A 23,854-nucleotide genomic window follows, 5' to 3' on the forward strand; every position below is an offset into this window, starting at 1 on the left:
ACTCTGACATTTCGGTTTACTTGGCCTCACTCTGTGCTGGGCACATGAACTTTGTTCAGTAACAATTTTCTTTTCATTCGAGGTTTCCCATCTAAGATCATGGTGTGGCTCTCCATTGACTCATGTCTCTTTCCTTGAGAACAGTTCTTATACACTTCTTGAATTTTTTTCCCAGTAGTCTAGACTTTGGGTTACCATTTTGAACACAGCAGTTAAGAAAATATTGACGTTTAAGATGCTCAAGCCACCTGATGTGGGAGGTTCTCTCAAGAAAATACCAAGTAAGGATGCATCTGGATGTGTTGGCTGAAATAAAAACACACAACATAAAAGTTGCAAGTGAAGTTTTATTCGGGGATCTTACTGAGGACTACAGTCTGGGAAACAGCCTCTCGGATAGCTCTAAGGTACTGCTTTGAAAGAGGTAAGGGTGGAGACTGAATATATACGAATTTTTTGCTGGAAAAGAAAATGGAGTCGAACATCAAAAGATCACTGCTAATCACAAAGAACAGCCTCCTAAAATTAATGATTTTAGTGCTTTTCTCTGTATGGGAAGGTGCAAGAATCTGGGATCATTGAAATTTTTCTTTAGATGTGTATTTTAACTATCTAGGGGCAGGTATCCAAAGAACAGAATGCTTCCTCTTTCCCCCCGCATCCTGAATTTCCCTGTCAGTGGGTGACTGCAGTGGCTTATGACTTGATTTTTGTAGAACTGGAATGGCAAGCAACATTTTTTTTCTTTACAGATACAGTAAGAAAATGCTGGGAACGTCCTAAATATCAAGACTAGGAAATTGGTCAAATACACACTGGTATACCCAGTAATAGTCAAAATTTAGAACTATTATGGCTGCAACTCAGCAGTGGAGGAGACAGAATTGGAAGACAGTTCTGTCTGATATCACAATCTGCTCTTTATCCCCAGCTACACTGCCTTGCAAAAGAAAAAATTAAAAGCATTACTCATTCACCTCACGTGAGCTACTTCTCCGGCAAATAGAGCAACACATTTGGAGAAGCAGCTCCTGCAGAGCAGTTTATATGATAAGTCGAATGGATACTTTAAATTTAATAATAATGAAAGTTAACAGTCATTTGTGTGCTAAATTCCAGACAATGTGAAGTGTTTAAAATCACTCTGCCATTGGATCCAGGGGTGGGGTGTTATCTGGTGAGCAGTGGGGAGGATTTGAGTTTGCTCCACCGTTAGGTCCCCCATCCTGCCCCCCCAGCACTTTGCCCTCTAAACATATTTGCGGGAGGAGGCCATTACAGGTGCATTTGGTTTTCAAGCTTTAAATACACTGCTTGTAATTTTGAAAGATCTTCCTGGTGTTACAGGTGTTACAGTTAGGTGGTCTCTTTGAGAACTATAAAGTAGTGAATCTTTTTTTTAATGGCTCAAAGTATTCAACTAAATCAATAAGTTGCTTAATTGCCATACATATACAACACTTAAAAAATCATAAATTAAAATAGTTCATTGAAATTGAACAGTTCTGGATAAAATACAGTTTTGCACAATGTTACTCATTTAAGAGTTATTCTAAAAAAAAAGAGTTATCCTGAGTGAGTGTGTTGGCAGTTTTGATAAGCTACTTTCACCTTCTTATGTAGATTTTGAACATATAATATGCAACGTTGACTTTACAAAAAAATCTAAATGCCTAATTTTATGTTCTTTTACAACACTGAGAATCTCTTGTCTTTGTGGTAAAAGGGGTGCATTTAAAAAAATTTTATTTATTTATTTTTGGGTGCGTTGGGCCTTCGTTGCTGCGCACGGGCTTTCTCTAGTTGCGGCGAGCAGGGGCTTCTCTTTGTTGTGGTGCACGGGCTTCTCATTGCAGTGGCTTCTCATTGTGGCGCACACGTGGGCTTCAGTAGTTGTGGCATGCGGGCTCAGTAGTTGTGGCTCATAGGTTCTAGAGCGCAGGCTCAGTAGCTGTGGCACAAGGGCTTAGTTGCTCCGTGGCATGTGGGGTCTTCCCGGACCAGGGATGAACCCGTGTCCTCTGCATTGGCAGGCGGATTCTCAACCACTGCGCCACCAGGGAAGCCCCAACGGGTGCATTTTTGAAAGAGAAAATAATCAGTTTAGATTTGGAGTCCGATCACTCACAAATGACTAGTCCTTATTTGGAGCAGGCTGTTTCAGAAGTTTACCTTTAAAGGCTAAACCATTTAGTGCTATTTGCACCCAAATTTCTGAGGAAGGAAAGGAGGAAGTGGTGAACTCTAAAGATAGAGCTTGAATTTTGTTGCTAAGTGACCAGGGATGAGGACCTAGGTGCTGCCCACTCCAGAAGAGGGTGCCCTGTGCTCCACTCCAGGACTGCAGCCAGGAAGGCCACTGCTCCAACTCCGCCGGGACCCTGTCACAGGCCACTGGGGTTCTTTCTTTAATACCACACGGTACCCTGCACTGGCTGGGGGAAAAAGAGGGCCAGCAAACCCAACCCACCTTGGGGGTGAGGGGGTGTTGGTCACTTCAACTTGTAAATCCCCTGACTTCATTTTACAGGCCTCTGGAAACACCAAAACAGCCATCAACTTTGAAAGGGGGAAATTCCAAGTGGGAATGTGCGTAAATATGGCTAGTTACAGGAAAAGGTAAAAAGCAAACAACGATCTGGGGTATTTTGGGCTTCGGAGAGAAAGCCCCGGACTACAGAAGGAGGCCAGTGCACGCAAGTTCACTTCTGGCTCAGGGATCGCTCAGGCGTCCAACTGTCTTCACGAGAAGTTGCTGTCCTCCGGCCGCGGCCCTCCCTGCCTCAGGAAGCCACGTTAGCCGGTCCCGAGGACACTGGAGGCCGGCGCGATCACCACCGCAGTTGCGGCCCAGCGCAGGGTAACGCCAGGGGCTCAAGATCAAGCGGCCTTGGGCAGGCAGTTCAAACTTCACTCTGGCCTCCACCGCCCACCCCGGGTATTTCTGACCGCGTTCCCCACTGTGGCCCTCAGCTTGCCCGCCCGGGGCCTGGGGTCTTCTAGTTTGTCCCCAGTGCCTGCGGCGGCCCGGTTTGGTTCACCTTTGCACCCCGAGGGTCTCTCACGCGCTGGCACCTGGCAGGCACGCTGTTAAGAGCGGTGGAAAGAAAAGAAGGAAAGGAGGGAGAGGGGACAGAGAGAAAGAGGTGGTGCTTGCCTTGTGGTCTCCGCATCCGCCCCTGGGTCTGCGATGCTTTCTGTCAAAGATGCAACACCGCCTACCCAGGCTCGGTGCGCCCTCACACCGCGCCTCCACGCAAAGACTTCCAACGAGGATTTGGCCCACGGTGCATCCTCCTCCAGGAGGTCAGGGGCTCCCCGCAGCTAATCCTCAACCCCTGCACCGGGACCGACGGGGAGAGGCCAAGCGCCGGCCAGGGAGAGTCCGGGGATGGGACCACGGCCGTCGCCTGCAGGCCTGCTCTCTGGGTTTGGCGGCCAGCTGCGAGATCAGCGCCCCGTCTCGGCTTCACGCAGTTAATCCGTTTCGACTCCGCAGATCCAGGGCACGGTGACATTGGCCAGGGGTGAAGGAGGAGGGAACCCTTCTGGCCTGGAGCCGCCCTTTCCCACCCAAATGTTACCCCCAGAGGCTCCTGGACACCTGCCCAGGGACGCTCTTCTAGGAGTAACCTGAAAGCGACAGCTGGTCCGGGTTCTGAGTGACCTGGGGACTCCGCGAATCCTTCCCCCGCGCCCCACGCCCCGCCCCGGGTTGGGACAACCCCGTGGCAGCACGGAGCTCCCAGTTCAGAGGGGCACCGGGGTGGTCACCACCTCCCACGCATCCACTTGTCCTCCGTGCCCAGTGCGCCCCGGGGATGCCCGGGTCTGAAGCCGGGAGTGAAGTTGGCCCCGGAGCCCAGACTCCTGGGGAAGATGCAAAAACGGGCTCCGAGCCTCGGACGCTGAGAAACTTCCCCCGCCCCAGCCCGGAGGCCTGACGCCCTGGGCGGCTCCGGGCCTCGGGGATCTGGGCGTTCCCGACGCCAGGGCAGGCTCAACCCGCGGCGTCCTCCGACCCCTACCTTCGCCCTCATCCCCGGGGCCGCCGGAGGGGAGGGGCGGGGCCGCCCGCCACAAGGGCGTTCGGGTTCTGTAGTTATTGCTTCTGGTTCTACCGCGCGTGCATTTCTCCGCTCCCCGGCAAAGCAGCCGGGTGCGCTGTCCCCGCGGGGCCGAGGAGCAGCTGCTTCGCTCTTAACTTTTGCCAGGATCGGGCCTGCGGGCTCGGGACCCGGGGCGCACTCCTCCTCCTGCGCGGCCGCCCCGCCCGCCCGCCCCCGCCGGGTCCCCGCCCCCCACCCCACCCCCAGCCAGCCGGCCGCGCTCAGAAAGCCCCCGCGGCTCCGCCCACTCCTTAGGGGCTTTCTTCAGCCTCCAGCGACTGGAGTCCTGGAGCGCAGCCGCCGGGCGCGCGTTTCCGCCGAGCTGGGGCGCGCAGAGCATTGCTTTTCTGGGGCCACCAGAGACAAGAGGCGGTGACCTCGGTGCGCGCCCCGCGTCCCCGGCTCCTGGCCAGCTCCCCGGCCCCCGGCCCGCGCCCCGGCCGCCAGCATGGTGCTGCTGGCCGGGCCCGGGCCGGAGGGCGGCGGGGCGCGCCGCGTGTCCCCGCAGTCGCCGTCCCCACCCCGGGACGCGCAGGCCGGGGAGGACCCAGCTGACTTCGAGGAGTACGAGGACTTCTCGAGTCTGCCCGACACCCGCAGCATCGCCTCGGACGACTCCTTCTACCCTTTTGGAGGCGAGGAGGAGTACAGCTCCGTGAGCGCGGAGAGCGTCCCGGAGGCCGTCCCGGAGGCGGCGACCCTCCTGCGCGCCGCCTGCGCCAACGATGTGGGGCTGCTGAGGGCGCTGGTGCGGCGGGGGCCCAGCGCCGAGGAGGTGCAGGAGACAGACCGCAACGGCCGGGTAAGCGGGCGTCCCCGCAGGTTTCGGGTGCCCTCCGCGTACCTCCTATTGCCCGCGCCACCCGGATCCTGACTCTGTCCAGCGCCCGCGGTGAACCCTTCTCCTCGCTCTCTGGGCGTGGGGCACGTGTGGAGCCCTGGGTGGCCTGCCCATCCCGGGCTGGGGGTGGGACGGCACGATTGATCTGCCTGAGGTCACAGCGCCGCGGGGGCCAACGCTAGTCCCGGCGTGCTCACCGGAGCCCCCTCTCGTTTCCCGCCCCCGGAGTCCTCTTACTCCTGCCTGGGGCCCGCGCCGGGATCCGGGTTGGAAGCCTCTCGCCGGTTCCCTTCACCTTCAGTCCCCTCTGACCGTCATCCTTGCTCGCCTGCCGGGGAGAGCCCTTCTGCCCAGAGCCCCACTTGTCCCCAGTTCTCGGCCCTCGCGCTGCCCCTGCACTTTCCCTTCCACGCCCGAGCGCGGATCGGCTTGTTCCTGCCCCCCGGGTTCGGAGTTCCCTCTGGGACCCCCTGCTTACCCGTACCCCTCCCCCCTCCCACGCCCGGCCGCTCCTGGTGACCCACGCGGTGACCTGCCAGCGTGATGTCTGACTTGGCTGTCTGCACGGTCACCGCGGAGAGCCAGGCCCCGGGGAGGGCCGCGCGCCCAGCAGGTAAGGCAGGCGGGCGTGGAGGCGGGGAGAGGCACGGGGTACGCATCAGTCAGGGCTAGACTCAGAGACGATGAGAAACGCTTAGAAAAAGTTGGCTTGAGAGGAACTGGCTCTCACAACACAACCCACCAAAGCAGCTGGAGGGGAAAACCAAAGGGTGCCCACGGTGGCCAAGTGCCCGTGGTCTGTGCTGTGTGCCTAGTGGCAGAGATCTCACCTGATTGTCACATTCCCCGGTCCCCGGGGGATCCGCAGCCTCAGCCTGGCACAGATCGGGAGGGAAAGTGCTTTTGCTCGGGAGCCCACGCCTGATAAGAAAGATGTGCATTTCCTTGGGAACTGGTGGGACCCTGTGCCTTTGGTTTATCTCAGGGGGCCGGCTGGTTCACCCCCGACTGTGGTCTGGGCCCGGTTTAGGCAGACAGGAGCCCTTAGGCAGACAGGAGCCCCGGGGAGGGTCATTTTCTGCTGCTACACGTATGGTCTAACTTGACACAGCATTTGAACTTGGGGAAGGTTCTACACTTGGTGTGATGTGTCAGGTGGTGCCGGCCCTGAGGCCCCTAGGGCTGGGGGAGCTAACCTGGGGTCTTCGTGGGCAGATCACCCTGGTGGCGCTGGGACACCCGGCAATGACTGCACCTCAGCCCTCCCTCTGGTGGCCAGGCAGTGGGTGCTGTTTCTGCAGGCTCTGCTTTCACTTTTACTGAGGTGGCTTTTCACAAACAGATGCTTATGTGAGACCTCACTTTGCTGAAGCAGGTACCCAGGGCTGCTTTAAAGGAGGCCCGATAAGCATCAGGAAGAACACGGGTGGGGTAGGTCTTTCCCGGGTTTCAGGCAGCCTGGGGTGTCTCCAGTGGGCAGGGGTGGGTGTGGCTCACCCAGCCCCCAATCTGAGGCTCCAGTGGGCTGGGCTTTGTTTTTTCCTTTGGGGCCAAAAAATAAAAGTTGGAAAACAGCTGCATTGGAGACCACTGAGAACAGCGTAAACCATCCCCAAGGGGCTTGGGTCTGACGGACCGAGTTTCTGGGCCACTTTGAAAGCCCCTCCCTCAGTGCAGAGTCAGAGGAGGCTGGCTCCATCTTCTGAGTGCCCCTCTGCCTCAGTTTACCCGTTGTGATGTAGGGCTGACAGCAGTTCCAACCTCCCGGGGTTGTGAGCATGAGATGCCCTAACACACAGCACTCTGACATGGCCGTGTTTACTGTCTTGTCCTGTTTTTCACTCACCTACCTTCTCCTTGCTCGGAAGAGCCATCCTCCAGCTTTTTATCTTTTTTCCTTCGGCCAGGCAAAGCTCTTTTTCTCTCTGCTTTTGCCCTTGATGAAAGAGCCTCCCTTTGTTTTTCTGCTTTGAGTCTCCTTTCTGCTCCACACCAAATCTGGATGGAGAAATGGCACTCGGCCCACCAACAGCAAGACCCCCAGTTCTTTTATCTTCTGATCAGAAGGAGAGCGTCCTGGGTTCTGGGCTTTGAAGGCGTGAGACGAGAGCTTCTGTTCTTCCCAGTGGCTTCTTGATGCTATTATCAAACAGCCTCTGTCTATTCTGAAACACTTTGAAAGAATAAAGTGTCTCAAGGTCCAAAACGTGACCCTGTAGCGAATGGGAAAATGAGTGGTTATTGCAGACCTACTGTGTACAAAGCACCGTTTGGCACTGCAGGAGACTCCAAGGTGAATCAAACAGTCTCTGCCTTTTAGTTGAGGAGGAGCTCAGAGTAATAGTAACCAGTGCTTAGATAGTAATAGTACTCAGTGCTTATTGCCAAAGGCAGGATGTGAGAGGGGCCCTATAATAATGCAGAGCAAATGTCTTGGAAGCAGGGAGCTGAGGACAATTCTGGAAGCCCAGCAAGGGGAGCCTTTTGGAGATGGTGGTGGGAAGACATTCTAGCCAGACAGATGGAACGAAGGGGGTGGTGGCAAGTGCCGTGTGGTTGGTCGCAGTGCGGGATGATGTGGGTGCTAAAGCCCGAGAGGCTTCCCGGGGCTAGCTGATGAGAGGCTGGCCTGGAGCAGCCGGCTAAGAAACAGGAAATCAGGACACAATGTGGTTTCAGCGTGCCAGGGTCTGGCCTTGGGGCTGTGGTGTGCCTCCCCAGATGGCCATTCGACTCATTCACTCACTGCCTTCAGGTTCTAGTCTTAAGGGCATCTTCTCAGAGAGACCTTTCCTCCCATGCCTAGATAAGCCAGTGGCACTGGGAGCTGGGGAGTACAATCCAGGTGTTCAGAGACTAAGGGCTGAAATTGTGTATAGGTAGGGTGGTCATCTGAGAGGACATGTGACATTCAAGTAAAGATGTAGAGAAGATAACTTGGGAAGAGCACTCCAGACAGAGGGCACAGCATGTGCAAAGGCCCTGAGGCAGGAGCCCTTTGGGACTGGTCTATGATTAGTAGCAGTAAAAAAGCTTACAGAGAGCCCAAGAGCTTTTGCTGGAGGAGCGAGGTAATTGCATTAACTATAGAATTACAGGTGCTGACGGCAGCAGCTTCGCAGAAGAAAAATGTCTCTAAATGTTTTTTTTGGGGGGGCGGTGTTTTTGTTGAGCTGTTTATCTCTGGTCAGTTAAGAAGAGAATTTTCCTGAGCTGACAGAGGTTTCATTTGGTTGGAGTAACTAAGGATCATGTTTGTTTTGAGGTGTGTTCTTTCCTGGCTCCTGAGGTTTGTAGAATTTCGGGCGTGGCTCAGCACAGTCTTCTAAAATATTTATTGCTCTAAAAGGATGGCGTAATTGAATATGCAACCTGTAAATATCTGTCAAACAATTCTTCAGCAATATTCAAAGTGTGCTCTGCTGTCTCGTACATTTATGCGTGTTTTGTTCCCACTGACACTGGGGCAATGGAAGCTACCACACTTCTTCTTAATTCTTCACTTCTCTCTCAAGGTTCAGCCTTACAGCCCTGACAGCTCTGCAGACAGTACTGAAACCAAAGGAAGTGTCTGTGCTGTGTTCACTGTTACAGAACGGCAGTTTGAATGTCAGACAGCTGCTCTTGAACCAAATTAGGCCCAATTATGCTAAATTTAAAATATTGTACTCCTTTCTTTTCTTTTTAATTTTTTATTTATTTTTATTTATTGATTTTTGGCCATGCCCCGAGGCTTGCAGGATTTTAGTTTCCCGACCAGGGATTGAACCCTGGCCCCCGGCAGTGGAAGCGTGGAGTCCTAACCACTGGACCGCCAGGGAATTCCCACTCCTTTCTTGATATAATTCTTCTCATGCATGTTTAAATTCCAGGGCCTCTTGCTGAAGTTTTTCGAAGACCTCTCCAGCCATTTGCTCTATGGCTCAGGAAGGCCCACACTGCAGACCCAGTATGGGGGTGTCTCCCTTTGCTCCTGGGGGGCTTAAATGTTTCATAGATTTGTAGCAGTGACTGGGACCTTTAACTTGACATATACGTGAGAAATGTTTTATTTCTGTTTTTGTTGGTTTTTTGAATGCCATAGTAAGATTTATAAACTTTGGAATCACCTTTCCCTAAAATGAGAATCAAGTTTGAACTCACACCCCCTTCTGCATTTACCAGGCCTCAGTATTCATGGGCTTGCATGCGCTTAGAACTGGCTTGTTGGTACTGAAAGTGAATTCTGGCCTCAGGCCTCCATACGTCTGTCGAGGGTCATCCAGCAGAGAAGGAGCCTGGCTTTGCTGTTTAGGGATGTATCAGTATGTTAGTGTGTTAGCTGCACATTCTGAAGTGTGGGAAGGGGGGTGAGAAGGGAGAATAAGCAGATTAGACTGGGACCCCAGGGGGCCAGACCAGGGAAGCTGGAGTGAGCCTGGGAAAGCCTGGGCTTGGATCGGGCAGGCTGACAGGTGTTGGCCTCTTCCTTTCTCCACTGACCAAGATGGCCGCTCTGGGCCCAGAAGCAGTTGAGAGGCTCATTTGTTTTGTTTTTTTCATTTTTTTAAAAAAAAGGACACAGTTTTTTAAAGAGCAGTTTGAAGTTCACAGCAAAATTGAGAGGAGGGCACAGAGATTTCCCATATACCCCCTACCCAGCCCCCCAGGCACATTCTGCCCCGTGCCCCCATTGTCAACATCCCCCATCAGAGTGGTACATTTGTTATAACTGATGAACCTACGCTGACACATCCTAATAGCCAAAGTCCACAGTTTACATTAGGGTTCACCTTTAGTGTTGGGCATTCTGTGGGTTTGGACAAATGCGTAATGATGCTTATCCATCACTGTAGTATCATATATTGCCCCATGTGTTCTTCATGTAAGTGTATCAGTTATCTATGGCCACAGCAATGCTGCATAACAAATAACTGTGAAACTTCATGGGTGTATACACCAGTCACATTTTGCTAAGGGTGGCCCAGCTCAGCCAGTCTCAGCTGGATTTGCTTTTAGCTGGGGTTGGCTGCAGATGGCAGGACTGGGAAGGTCTTGGCTGGGGTGGCTGGTCTGTGCTCCATGTGATTTCTTGTCCTCCAGCAGGCTGGCCCAGGCTTGTTCTCCATGGCAGGGGCAGGGCTCCCAGGAAGCAAGCAGAGCAAATAAGGTTCAGCGTCAATTCTGCTGAAGGAAGTTACAAAGCCAAGCCCAGATTTACCCTCTAAGTGTGAATTTGCTTTTGTTTGTAATGAATGCTATTCACTAACCCTAAGCATTTCTGTTTACCTAAAATTTATTTTTATTGAAAAACATTTCAGATGGGTGCCCAAGAAGAGGATATCAAGACCCTCCCATGTCCTAGTCATTCAGCATCAACAAGCGTCAGCCCCTGAAGGCCGGTTTTAATTTTGATGGAAAGGATTATAGGATTTAATGCTGCTTTTGGGGTGTGTGTGTGTATGAAGGTTTCAGGAACCTAGGAGGACCATTGTCAGGGGGTTTTGAAGCTGGAATGGATTTTAGAGGCTAGTGGTTCCCATCATTTTGTAGTAGAAGAAAGTGGGGCTCAGAGAAGAGGGCAGCTAGATGTATCAGGGGAGCTGGGTTCTAGAATGACCCAGAAGCTATTCATGATCCTTCTTTTGATCCCCCATGGGCCTCTCCCAGGGGCTTCTGAGCTTCCCCCCTTTACCTCCTGGCTGCCCATGAGGAATGGGCTACCTAGAAATTCTGTGAGGTGGTTTGGGTGATTTTGAGCATTTGATTTCTTTTCCACCCTATGCTTGTAAAGGAGACTAAGGCAGGTGTTATAAAAATCTAAAACAATAAGAGAGCTTAGGGACCCTTTTGGAACCTCATTTATTCATCTAACATTCATATCAATATAATATGTGAGCTATTATTCAAAGCTATTTTGAATGACAACTTCTAGTAGATATGGCTACAGTTTAGGAAAAGCTTTAAATGTTATTTAGCTAATTGTAAGTTCAGTTCCTCCCATCAGACCTTTAGGTCAGTAACTAATGGTTATAGAATTGTTCAGATTTTCTCTTTCTTCCTGAATCCACTATGGTAACCTCTATTTTTCTAGGAAACTGTTCCATTTTTTTTTCCCCTGAGTTTTAAAGGTTAATAGTATGAGGTTTTACAGAGTTCTCTTTTTAATCTCTGCTATAACATTATTATATCCTGTTTTTCTACATTTTTGAATTTATGCTGTTTCTCTTTTGTGACATATTGTCAAAAATATTTTATTAGTCTTTTCAGAGAATCAACTTTTGTTCTGCATCTGTTTCCTTCCTCACTATTTCATCAACTTCTGCTTTTCTTTTTATTCCTTCCTTCAGGTTTGTTCTACATGTAACTTTCAAAGTATCACTTTCATTTTTTTCCCCCACAAGTTTTGATATGTAATATTTTATTATTGTTTTGTTCTCATTTACGTTATGATTTCCTCTTTTTCTGACCTAGATTTAGAATGGTGTTTAAATTTTTTAAATACATATTGTTAAGCTTTATTAAAATATTTATTTATTTATTTTGGCCGTGTTGGGTCTTCGTTTCTGCACGTGGGCTTTCTCTAGTTGCGGCGAGCGGGGGCCACTCTTCATTGCGGTGCACGGGCTTCTCATTGTGGTGGCATCTCTTGTTGCGGAGCACGGGCTCTAGGCGTGCCGGCTTCAGTAGTTGTGGCGCGTGGGCTCAGTAGTTGTGGCTCACGGGCCCTAGAGCGCAGGCTCAGTAGCTGTGGCGCACGGGCTTAGTTGCTCCGTGGCATGTGGGATCTTCCTGGACCAGGGATCGAACCCGTGTTGCCTGCAATGGCCCGCAGATTCTTAACCACTGCGCCACCAGGGAAGTCCCTAAAGTAATTTTTAAAACCTGATTCAGAGACTATGGTCTGCATGATATTTTGAAATTTCTTGAGACTGGCTTTACAGCCTACTGGGCCAGTAATTCTAAATCATAACCATGTGACATTTTATGATTTCTCCAAATTAACTCAAAACAGTTCCATATGTAAAACAATATGTAATTCCCTTTAATTAAAGGAAATAAGAAGGATGTAGAGAAGTTGTTAAAATATGTGAACAAAGGAAATAGGCTTCATTCCAGATGGTTGGGAAGTAATTCTTTTAGACAACTGGTCGAATGAAGGTGTATATATGGCTCTGTGTGTGTGTGTGTGTGTTCTTATGAGGTCGGATTTTATGATGAAGTAGGATGTTAAGAATCCTTGATGTCACTCAGTGTGTGTGTACAAAAAGAATAGAGACTGTTTTTAATGGTGTTCCTGAATTTGAAAGACAGTTGAAGGTGGCATTTACTTATTTATTTCTTCTAAGTCAGAGACAGAGAAATTCGGGTAGACGTGAAATCCCGAGTGACAGTTGGCTTGGTGGCAAAATTGGATTAGAGTGGTGGGATTTGAGAGCAATTTCAAAGTAACGGAAAAGCAATGTATGCTTACAAAGGCACATCTACATCAGCTCCGAGGAAGTTCACGTCCAAAGTAGGCATGTGATACGGCGGAGAACCAAGCATTTCACTCTGGCTTCTGTTTCTGAAACTTAACTGACTCTTGGGTTAGAGGCCACCCCTGGTGAGGGACATCCAGCGGAGGCGGGTGTGGAGATGAGGCTGCCGAAGAGGCACGAGCCCTGCTCAGGGGCAGTGCCTGCCCAGTAAAGGGTGTTAAATTCACAGTAGCACATTTTCCGGAACAAGGGAAGACACGTGAAGTCAGTTTAAAAATAAAGGAAGATGGAGAAATTAGGCTGAGTGAAAAAGAGTCCATCTCTAAGGATTATATGCTGTACGGTTCCGTTTATGTAACCTTCGCAAAGTAATGCAGTTGGAGGGATGGAGAACAGATTAGAGGTTGCTGAGGTTAGAGCTTTGGGGAGAGGAGTGGGTGGTACTCTAACTGGGACAGGCCTGCTTCTAGATTGTGTTGGTGGTGGTTATGGGGAGCTGCACGAGGGTTAAAATGGCAGAGAACCCCCCCCCCCGCCCACACACACACACACACACACACACGTGACTGGGGACACCTGAACAAGCTCTGTGGATTTCAGCCACGGCCATTTCATGATGTTCTTGTACTGTAGTTATGCAAGGTGTTGGTATTGGGGAAGAACGCCCAAGGGGACAACTTCCTGCCGGTCTATCACTATTTCAAAATCAAAAGTTTAGTAAAAATGAAGGAAGGCATGCATTACCTTTAACCTGCAGCCCTATCGCACGAATACACTGGAGTTTGGAAACTAAAGCAGGATCAGAGCTGGTTAGCACAGCGGGAGTGGGACCGACTGGGAATATTGGGTGTTTGAACTACTGCTGCTCGAGTGTGGTACAACGAGTTAGCAGTGTGGCTTCCTCTGGGCGCTTTTCCCAAATGCAGGATCCCAGGCCCTCCCTAGACGTACAGAACCAGAATCGACGCTCACTTTAAGCTGGTCTTGGTGATTGGTATGTACGCTTGTTGGAAGAGCTCTAGAACTTTATTCTGAGAGTAGAAAACAAGTGTGGTGGCCAAAGATAGCAGGCTTAGGTTGGCCACATGATCCTGGACAAATCACACGATCTTTCCATCCTCAATTTCCTCTAGATCCCCATCTAGAAAATGGGGATGCTTTCTACGAGGCTAACACCACCTCACAGAGGTTCTAGGGCCTAAGAAAGTGACTTACACATACAGTGGGCACCACATCATAGGGACCTGGTGAACGCAGCTGTTGTTTCTATGGGTGAGTTAACCTCAAGATGCGTTTCCAGTCCTGCTGTTTCAATTTCAGCCAAGGGAAGAGATGGGAGCACATGAAACGTCTAGCCAAAGAGGAGTGGTCGAGAAAATGGTGTGTCCGCTTGGTAAGGACCCCTTTGTAAATGTAAACATTAGTTAAGAGGGTCGATCTCCTGTTACGTGTTCATACCGCAAGGAAAGTGGCAATTGGAGCCATGGGTGCAGGTGAAGCAGGGCGGGAGCGGGCGGAGGGGCAGGGCAGGGGCTGGGGCCACATCTGGGCACATCTGGGGAGCACCTGTGATTGCGGGTGCGGGGAGGCAGAGGCTTGGAGGCGAATGAGCGGGCTCCAGACTGATGACCAACGAGGAAGCAGAGCACCCCAAGCAGGGCAGAGATAACCACTGTGCCAGGGACGGTCACGAGCCCTTGTCCTTTCTTCAGCATTTCCCGTGAGTTGAAGTTAGGGCAGAGCTCCGGATGCGAGCCCTCGTGCATGCCGGGACTTTCAGGGCCTGATTCCATCGTGATGTCCTGCCGTGAACAAGCAGCTGCTGTGGGTCCCCAAAGTTTCCTTCCATTTCTGCTTCTCCTCCACTTTGTCAAGACAGGCATCCCCAAGGGGCTGGCCCTGCCCACTCCGATCAGGAGGGCCAGGCTGCATCGCTGCCTTCTAGACCTTCCAGCTCTTGATTTGGAAAACACAGTAGTCGTGCGCTAAAAATAGCAGTGGTGACACAGCTGCCTGGAAGGTTTCGCGGAGCTGTGAGTCAGGACTCCTTTCCTTGGGCATAGGAAATGGGTGGGTTTCTAGGAAATGAATTCCATGTACAGCGGCGCCGGGATGGCCCGATGGCCAGCTGGGGCCGAGCAGTCCTTGTGTCACCTGACGACGCTTCTCCCTGCTGACCGTCGTGCTTCAGATGATCCAGTGCTTTGGGGAGCCAGTTCATCTGCAGTGAAAAGGGACACAGGAGACACTGCGGAGCAGGGGAAAGAGTGACTCAGGTGTGTCTTGTCACCTACACGTTCCTCCTCTTTTGAGGTCCCCAGGCTCAACCTCCATGTGCTGTGATGTCCTGCCGTATGGTGGGAGGCATCCACTGGCCCTACAGAGGGATCAACTTGCTCTGGTCTGCCCAGGATTTTCTCATGTTGGCACAGAAAGTCCCACATCCTGGGAAACCCCTGTGCCCCTGGCCAGCTGGGGTGGTTGGTCACCCTACCTAGGAAAGCCACTCCCGTGTTGGGGCCACACACAGTGTCACCTCAGAGAAGCTGAAAGGCCCACTGAATGCAGAATTCCTCCTTTAGCGGAATCTGGAAACCCTACTTTGGAGGAAAGCTGCTGCATTAAGTTATGGTATCTGGGGCACACCCACTGGGAGGGAAGCTTTTGCCTAAATGCAGTCGCTTAGACTGGGTTCTTTCATCACAGGACAGAGCTGTCTCCCAAGGGAGACATTATCTTGGGAGGCTTTTGGGAGACAGCAGAGCCCTTGATCGGGGGGGGGGGGGGGCCCATGGCGGGAGGGCCTGGAGCGGGGTTAAGTCTCCACTGCCATACATGAAAAGTAGAATAAATACATTTTTCTAAGAAATTCAGCTACTTAAAATGCACCAGGGAATCTCTAGTGAATTTGTTTTTGATAGAAATAATTATTTAAAAATGTTGTTCGGTGTAAACAAATCTAAATCCTTTGGGTTTGTTTGGAATGAGGTACAAGTGTATGGAGTTAACTCATTTCGTTTGTGAAAGGCAGTGAGTTACAATGATTCTGCTAATAATACTATTGGGTCCAAGAATACTTAAGATACTGTTACATTGTTTTTTTTAAATAACCTAAGGTTAATTTGGTTGAGGGGCCTTTGAAAATAACTGAAAACTCCTCAACATTCTGTTTGCACCTGGCAAGTTCCATCTGTCAATCTGCAAATGGTTTGATTTCAGCATAAGTGTTTTAGCAAATGCGTGGAGTCTGTCTTTCCTTATCAATAGCATGCATACTTTAGAAAAAAGTCAAAGTAAGAAGAAAAAAGACTTGTTTTTCAAAGAAGTGGATATTCCTGAACGTTGAGTAGTAAAACAGGTTTTAGTCCATTTGGGCTGCTGTGACAGAATACCACAGACCAGGGGGCTTATGAAAATCAGACATTTATTTCTCACAGTTCTGGAGGCCGAAGTCAAAGGTCAGGGCCCTGCGGATTCGGTGTCTGGTGAGGGCCCGATTCCTGGTTCGTAGATGGCCGTCTTCTGTCTGTGTCCTCACCGGACAGAGCAGGGGAAGGAGGTCTGTGGGGTCTCTGTAGGGACAGTCATCCACCCTCATGACCTAATCACCTCCCAAAGGCCCCATCTCCTAGGACCATCACACCTGGGGGTTAGGATTTCAGCATATGAATTTTGGGGGGACACAAACATTCAGTCGAGAACAAAACACATCAACTACTGAAGGAATCAGTAAAAAAAAAAAAATAGCATTTAAAGTGTCTTTCCACTTGCAGAAGAGGTACATAATTTTTCAAAATTTGCTATGTGTATGACTTTCATTCAGAAAATTCCAGAGTCCCTATGTGGAAAATTGGATGGGTTTACATAAAGAGAATCTCCATATCTAAAAATAGGGAATCCTGCTATTCTGTGATTTAAAACAAAAGTTCAGGTGAGTAAAATGAAATCATTGAAAATTAAGTAATCACAAGATGCTTAGAAATAGAAAAAAAAAAAGATTCTCAAAGAAAACAGAGCCTTTGAAGTTCTAAGTGATGGGAAATCCCCAAAATGCCAAATAAAAGGAAATAATCTAAAAAGGAAAGTGAAGAAAATGGATTGTTTTTAAAAAAGCAGTATTGATATATAATTCACATACTATACAATTCACCCATTTAAAACCGTACAATTAAGTGATTTTTTTAGTATATTCACAGATACGGGCAGGCATCACTGCAGTCCATTTTAGGACATTTTCATCACCTCAAAAAGAAAACTTGTACCCTTCGGCTGTCACTCCTCTATTCCCCATTCCCTCCAGCCCTAAGCAACCGCTAGCTCCTTTCTTTGTTTACATTACTTATAAAAGGGTTTTTATGAAAGATGAACTATATGCCAACATATCTTGACAGTTTTCTCAGCAAAGGAATACAACGCACTTCACCACAAGAGGTGCCTGCCAGACAGGGTGACGTGTGTGGGTTCTGCCTTCAGGGTCTTAACTGTTAAGTTTCCTATAAATTACGGTGTATGATAAAAAAATTACGTTTTTTACAAAGTATGTGCAAAGCCCCAAACTTGAACCATTTCACGGTGAGCCTTGGGCCGAGCTGTCCTTTTGTTCACCTCTACTTGGGCTTGCTGACCTGTCGCTGAGGTCCTCAAAGTGTGGCCTGCGTTCAGCAGTGTCGGTGGCACGTGGGGCCTCGTGACTCGGGAACTCTGTTGAACAGATCAGCACTCTGTTCAGCAACCTCCCAGGGGATTCTCATGCGCACATTGGGTACCACTGCTCGACTGCATTTCCATCTTCTGTTTAATGTTTCTGCCAGCTCTGCCTAGGAGGCTCTCTCTCCACCTGGGCACGGCCTGGCCGTCTAAATATTTTGAAGAGACGATGGAGGGCCAGCCTGGCTTTGCCCTTGTCCGGGTTTCGGGGCAGGAGACGTGGGAAGTGCCCAGTGAAGGCTGTGGATGGACTGTCACCGCCGTCCCTGCCCCTCTGAGTGCAAACCCCTCCCCCAGTGGGCTTGGTCCCCACTTGCCCCTGACCCGGCCACTGTCCACCGCCGCCTCTCGCGGCCTCTTCCCTCTCTTTCCCATCTTACATCTTTGGATCTCTTCTGTCATAAAAAAGAACACACACGCACAAACTCCAAACAAGCCCAAGACTCACTTGTCTGCAGGCTCCTGAAGTTCTCTGCTTCCCAAGGCCAAGGGTGTGCGGGGCTGGCAGGTGCCTGCCCGGTGCCCAGCCTTGACCCGGGGGCTGGGGGGCTCTCCTGCCCCAGCTCGCTCTGTTCCGGCACCTTCTCTGGCTGCCCCTGCAGCTCAGTCTTCAGCTTCATTGTTGGGGGTTGTGGAAGCGTCCCTTCCTGGATCCCGGCCTCACCCTCTTGAGCTCTGATTTCTTCCCTCCCAACCCACCCCTTGGGCCTGCTCATGGCCGTGGCAGGGCTGCCTGCCTCCCCTCCCCCGCAGCATTTTGGGCACTGTTGTCTGCATGATCTTGACCGTGGCCTGACTGGGGGTGAAAGCATCCATTCCCTGCAGCTGGGATCATGCCTCCAGAAGCCACTTCCTGGGACTCCATAGGTCTCCCACACATTGCCCACTTCCGGTTTCCCCTGGGCCTTCTGGTTGCCACTTCTTTGCCCTGAGGCTTTCTTAACCCGCTTCTCTCTTTACTCCCTGTGGTGGCTATTTTTAAGTGTCAGCTTGGTTAAGCTATAACACCTGGTTATTCAACCAGACTAGTGCCATGAAAGTATTCTGTGCATGTGGTTAACAGCCACAATCAGTTGACTTGAACTCAAGACGACCACGGACAGTCTGGGTGGGCCTCATCTAATCAGTTGAAGGCCTTAAGAGCAAAAGCAGGTTTCTTGGGAAGAAGGAATTCTGCCTCCAGACAGCGGCATCAGCTCCTGCCTGAGTTTCCAGCCTGCCAACCCCACCATCGTGTGAGCCAGTTCCTTAAGTGTCTGTATCCCCTGTTGGTTCCGTCTCTGCAGAAGGCTGACTCGCGTATTTCTTGGGAATCTCACTTGCTTGGCAGAGCCCCCCGGGCTTGTACAGCTGATGCCAGCTCTCAGCCCTCGACTGCTCTCCTAAGGGTCACACTTGCATTCAAGATCAACTGCAGGGTTTCTCCCACCAACCTCCCAGCATCTTGTACTTTTCTGTGAAGTCATCCCAACGCCCCAGCCCCAACTTTTGGGCACCATTTCTGTTGCCAAGACTTTGTGGGGATGTAACCTGTGCAGCTCCAGCGCTCTGTGTGTGAGAGGGCCTGTGTTTGGTGTGGTGCTCTGCTGTTGCTGTCTTGACATTCTTAATGACTTTGAACCTGGGGTCCCTTGTTTTCACTTGGCACTGAGGCTACAAATTATGTAGCTGACTCTGATTACCCCATGCTGCTGGCTGCTCATATCTGCAGCCCTGGAAGTGACCCAGCCTCGCTCAGCTCCCGTTTCCAGTCGTGTTCTAGGCACTTCACAGTCTCCAGTGATGGTCCCCACTTTCCACTGGAGTCTCACTACCTCTCTAGCTTGAGGCTTTGAGACATCTCACCTTAACAAATGTGGTACCTCCTCTCCAGTCTCCCCACTGCATCTCACCACTTTCCGGTCTGTTGTGTGACTCCTGGATTTATTTTCATTTGTGTGGCTCGTGTTACAACAGCATCATCTTCGGAAGCCCTTCCTTGAAGGCCCCTGACAATAGTGTTTCAAATGCCTGCCTGATTTTCCACGGTTTCCTTTTGTGTCACAGAAGTGGGTGACTTTCTGTCCCCACAGCCATGGTCGATCCTTATTCTCCCTGGGACACACATCGTTCCCTTCTCTCTACTGCAAGGCAGTGTCACCTTTCCCATGAACTCCTGTGCCCCTCTCTGACTTTGGAATCTCATCACAATTTGCAATTTGTTTATGAAACTCCTTTCTTTCTGCTTTGTTTTATAACTATTTGTTGATAATTGCTGTCTCTGAGCTTGATGAGCTCCATGAGGGAAAGTCCTCAGCATCATTCATTCAGCTTGTGTTCTCTTCAGTCAAACAGAGTTTGCTGCACATAGTAGGTGATTTGTATCTGCTTATTGGATAAAATTGGGCTAAAATTGCCTTGCTGCCAGTTATATAACCTTGATTTGAAAATACTTAAACAGATAGTTTGGGGTCTTACATTTAAGCCATTAATCATTTTGACTTGATTTTTGTGGTTGGTGTAAGATAAGGGTCCAATTTCATTCTTTTGCAAATGGATACCGTTTTTCCAATACCATTTACTGAAGAGATTATCCTTTTTCCATTGTGTATTCTTGGTGTCTTTGTCTAAAATTAGTTGACCATACATGGTTGGGTTTATTTCTGGGCTCTCTCTTCTGTTCCATTGATCCATGTGTCTGTTTTTGTGCCAATACTATACTGTTTTGATTACTATAGCTTTGTAATATAATTTGAAATCAGGAAGTGTGATGCTTTCAACTTTGTTCTTCTTTCTCAAGATTGCTTTGGCTAGTTGGGGTCTTTTGTGGTTCCATATGGATTTTAGGATTCTTTTTCCTATTTCTGTGAAAAATGCCATTAGAATTTTGATAGGGATTGTGTTGAATCTGTATACCTCTTTGGATAGCATGGACATTTTAACAATATTAATTCTTCTATATCTTTCCATTTATTTGTGTCTTCTTCAGTTTCTTTCACCAATGTTTTATAGTTTTCAGTGTAAAGATCTTCACCCCCTTGGTTAAATTTATTCCTAGGCATTTTATTCTTTTTGATGCCATCATAAATGGGGTTGTTTTCTTGATGTCCTTCTTTGGATAGATCTTGGTTGGTGTAAAGAAATGCAGTTGATTTTTGCGTGTAGATTTTGTATCCTGCAACTTTACTGGACTTGTTTATTCTAACAGTTTTTTTTTTGGTGGAGTCTTTAGGGTTTTCTCTATATAGGATCATACCATTTGCAAACAGATAATTTTACTTCTTCCATTCTTATTTGGATGCCTTTTATTTCTTTTTCTTGTCTGATAGCTCTGGCTAGTACTTCCGGTACTGTGTTGAATAGATATGGTGAGAGTGCTCATCCTTGCCTTGTATCAGAAGTTAGAGGAAAGACTTTCAGTTTTACCCCATTGATTATGATGTTAGCAGTGGGCTTGCTATAATTGGCCTTTACTGTGTTGAGACTTCTCAACCTTGGCACTGCTGACATTTGGGGCTGAATAATTCTTTGTTGTGGGAGCTTTCCTGTGCATTGTAGGATGTTGAGCAGCTGCCCTGGCCTCCACCCACTGCATGCCAGTAGCACACCCGCCCTGCCCCAGTGTGACAACCAAAAATGTCCCCAGACATTGCCAAATGTCCCTGAGTGGGTGGGGGGAGCAAAACCACTCCCTGCTTGAAAATTACTGAAATAGAGAATAAGGGCAGCAAAATTGTTTGAGTTGTGGACAAGAGTGCCTTTTACATGGAGAAATTCCCGAGGTTGTAGAAGGATCTAGAGTATTTGTCAAGCCTGGTTGCTCTCTCCTCCCTCTTCTCACTGAAAGTTTGGTCAGGTGTTTTTTAAAGTGAAAGAATTTACATGGCTTAGCAGAAAAATTATATCCACCAGCTCCTCCGAGTCCACAAAATGAGAGAAACCTATGATTAGAATTGCCAGCACTTGTAAACACTCCTCAGTTTCTTATTTGGAGTATTTCTGGTTAGAATCTTAACATTTGACCATATTTTCCTTTTGAAAAATACTCATAATTGGACAAGTTGTGCTTTTAAAAATGTAATACGAGGAGATTAGCCCCAGGAGGCATGACACATCCACTCCAAATTTCAGAGTCTGCCTTTCACGATGATCACTCCATCTTTATCCAGACCCAGGAGGACCTTGGAGGCGGCCACCACATGCTCAGTGGACATTTAATTGATAATGAAGCTTATGAGGAGCCAGAGATGACCATTTCATGCCTAGCAAGATGGTGTGCGGTGCATTCTACCAGGAAAACTATCAAGCGCGGTGCAGCAGTTCCTCCTTTAAAAAGAAATATCACAAAAAAGTGTGCACCCTGCACCAGGCACTGTTCTAGGGAACAGAGCGCTGAGCAAAGGGGGAAATTCCCATTCAAACGGGGCTCACATGCTTTTGGGGAGGAGGAGAGGTAGACCAGGCAGGGCACGGGTTATGCAGTGTTGGGTGGATGCTGAAATTCTCCCTGAGGAGAGAAACTTCGAGTAAAGACACTGTGGAGGGGAGAGTCTCCCTGCATGGTTGTAGAGGAAGATTGGTCCAGGCAGATGGAGCATCAAGAACAAAGGCTGTGAGGTGGAGGACATGGAATGTTCTGGAACAGCCAGGAGGCCAGAGGGACTAGTGGAGAATGAAGTGGGGGAGCCGGCAGGAGCAGTGGTCTCGTGATATACTACTCAAGAGACAGACTTGGGCAACCAGTTAGAGCAGAAGAAAAAAGACCCACTTCCACTCAGATGTGAAAGTTTTAGTAATGTCTCACTGAGATTTGGTGCTCTTTCAGGAGGACAGAGTGTTCCAGGCCAGAGGTTTTTTTAGGATTGGTGTGGTGAGCTTGCCTCTTGCATCATACCTAACTGGACTGATGCCTTTTCAATATTCATGTAATTAGATCATCAACTATTTCACGGATGTACATGGCATTTGAAACTGAGCTCCCCAAACACTGTCCTTAGATTGACAGATCTGTTTTGGGGCTTGTCATCCGGTGTCCTTAAGCTTTGCTTTTTATTATTTGTTTGTTTGTTTATTTATTTATGTTTTTTGGCCACGCCGCACAGCATGCAGGATCTTAGTTCCCGGACCAGGGATTGAACCTGCGCTCCTTACAATGGAAGTGCAGTGTCTTAACCACTGGACTGCCAGCCAAGTCCCAAGCTTTGGCTTTTTAGATCTGACTTCAAGTCTGGGGGATCATTTCTTGAACAGGAAATTTAAGAATGTGATTATGTGAGTCTGTGGAGCACGAGGCTTCCGTCTTATGAAAGGAAACCCCGAGAAAACCCCCTAAAACTAAAAAACACTTCCTGGGGGCTTGTGGCTTCCCCTGTTGGCCCGTGGCCTGGCTGCCCAGAGGCCTGCCTGTCTGAGAGGTGTGCTGGGTGCCCGGTCGGAAGAGGAGGTGCTGGGCCGTGGGGTTTGACGGGTTTCCACCCGGGTTTGAGAACACCACATGGGGCATGCATCAAACAGAGAGATGCGAGGTTCTGGGGTCAGAGATTCAGGACGGCACCTCTGAGCCCTGCTAGGCCCCTCCCACCTCCTTCCTCACCTGCATGGAGGCACCCATCCATCCTCCACCCTTTCTAGATCTTCCCTGGTGCCTTTTCAGTGCCCGGGGATGATGCCTTCTCAATGCCCAGGGATGATGCCTTCTGCATGCCAGGCCCTGGGCAGGAGCCGGGAGTCCCAGAGAGCTACAAGGCCTGGGGCCCCGTCCTCAAGGAACCGGCAAACGGCAACATGGTCTTGAGAGTTTCTCCATGAGCTCAGTGCCACACTGAGTAGTAGTTGACCGTTGAACAATGGGGGGTGAGCGGCTCCGCCCTCCTGTGCAGTGGAAAACCCACACAACTGCCATCTCTGTCTGAAAAACAAAGGAATTGGTAAGTGACTCACCCAAGGGCAGGAAGCAGAAACAGTTTGGACAGTCTGGACTCAAACCCTAGTTGTTTTGCATTCATATGTTGTGATCTCTAATCGGACAGAAACTTTCCCTCACACTTAGTTGATTTCAAGATCTGTAAAATGAAAATACATACTATATTTATTGAAAAAAGTACATGTGTAAGTGGACCTGTACAGTTCAGACCCATGGTGTTAGAGGGTCGACTGTATTTCTTTTTTCCATTATGTGATAGTAGGAAATCATGCAACTCTACAGGAAGGAGAAAGAGCCAGGGTGTCTTTACCTGGTTGGAAGTCATTGTTTGAATCTGATACACTGTGAAAACACCATGTATATGGGTTCCTGTAATTCAGTGTGTTTGTGTGTGTGTGTTTACATATGTGTATAATGTTTTCTTATCTCTAGATTCCATCTAGTTCATTACAACATTAGACCAACAGAATGGTTCTTGTCTGGTCTTTTCATGCTTAATTTTTTGGTGTGCTCTCTTTTGTGTGTGTGTGTGTCTGTGCTCTCTTAATGCGTAATTGAGGAAATTACTGTTGGTCTCCTGTAGTCAGAGCTGATTCAAACGGGAAAAGATTTTTCCAGTGCAAATGTGAGCCTTTTCCACTACATTTACATTTCTCTGGTCATTATCATGTGTTTTCTGGCTCTCAACAGCAGTATGTGCTTGGTTAAGAGGTTGGGAGACCCTTTTGCTTGCTGAATTTCAAGGGGCAATGAAGTTGGGGTACACGAAGGTTTCATTGGGCAGACGTTTCTGATGTTAGTGATTTGTGAAACTCCTGGATAGAGCTTGATTTTT

General features: G+C 49.2%; 1 protein-coding gene across 1 annotated transcript in view; it reads left to right on the forward strand.

The window, feature by feature from the left end:
• Positions 1-4,372: 4,372 nt before the first annotated feature.
• Positions 4,373-23,854, forward strand: part of ANKRD33B (ankyrin repeat domain 33B) — an 87,276-nt gene continuing 67,794 nt past the window's right edge. Inside the window, exon 1 of the mRNA XM_022581395.3 lies at positions 4,373-4,911. Within this exon, the coding sequence (XP_022437103.2) occupies positions 4,558-4,911 (354 nt within the window). The 5' untranslated portion in view covers positions 4,373-4,557. The remainder of the gene's footprint in view (positions 4,912-23,854) is intronic.

This window comes from Delphinapterus leucas, chromosome 3 (assembly GCF_059928025.1).
Source record: "Delphinapterus leucas isolate spDelLeu-1000000601 "Yukka" chromosome 3, BTC_Dleu_Yukka2, whole genome shotgun sequence".
Lineage (NCBI taxonomy): Eukaryota > Metazoa > Chordata > Mammalia > Artiodactyla > Monodontidae > Delphinapterus > Delphinapterus leucas.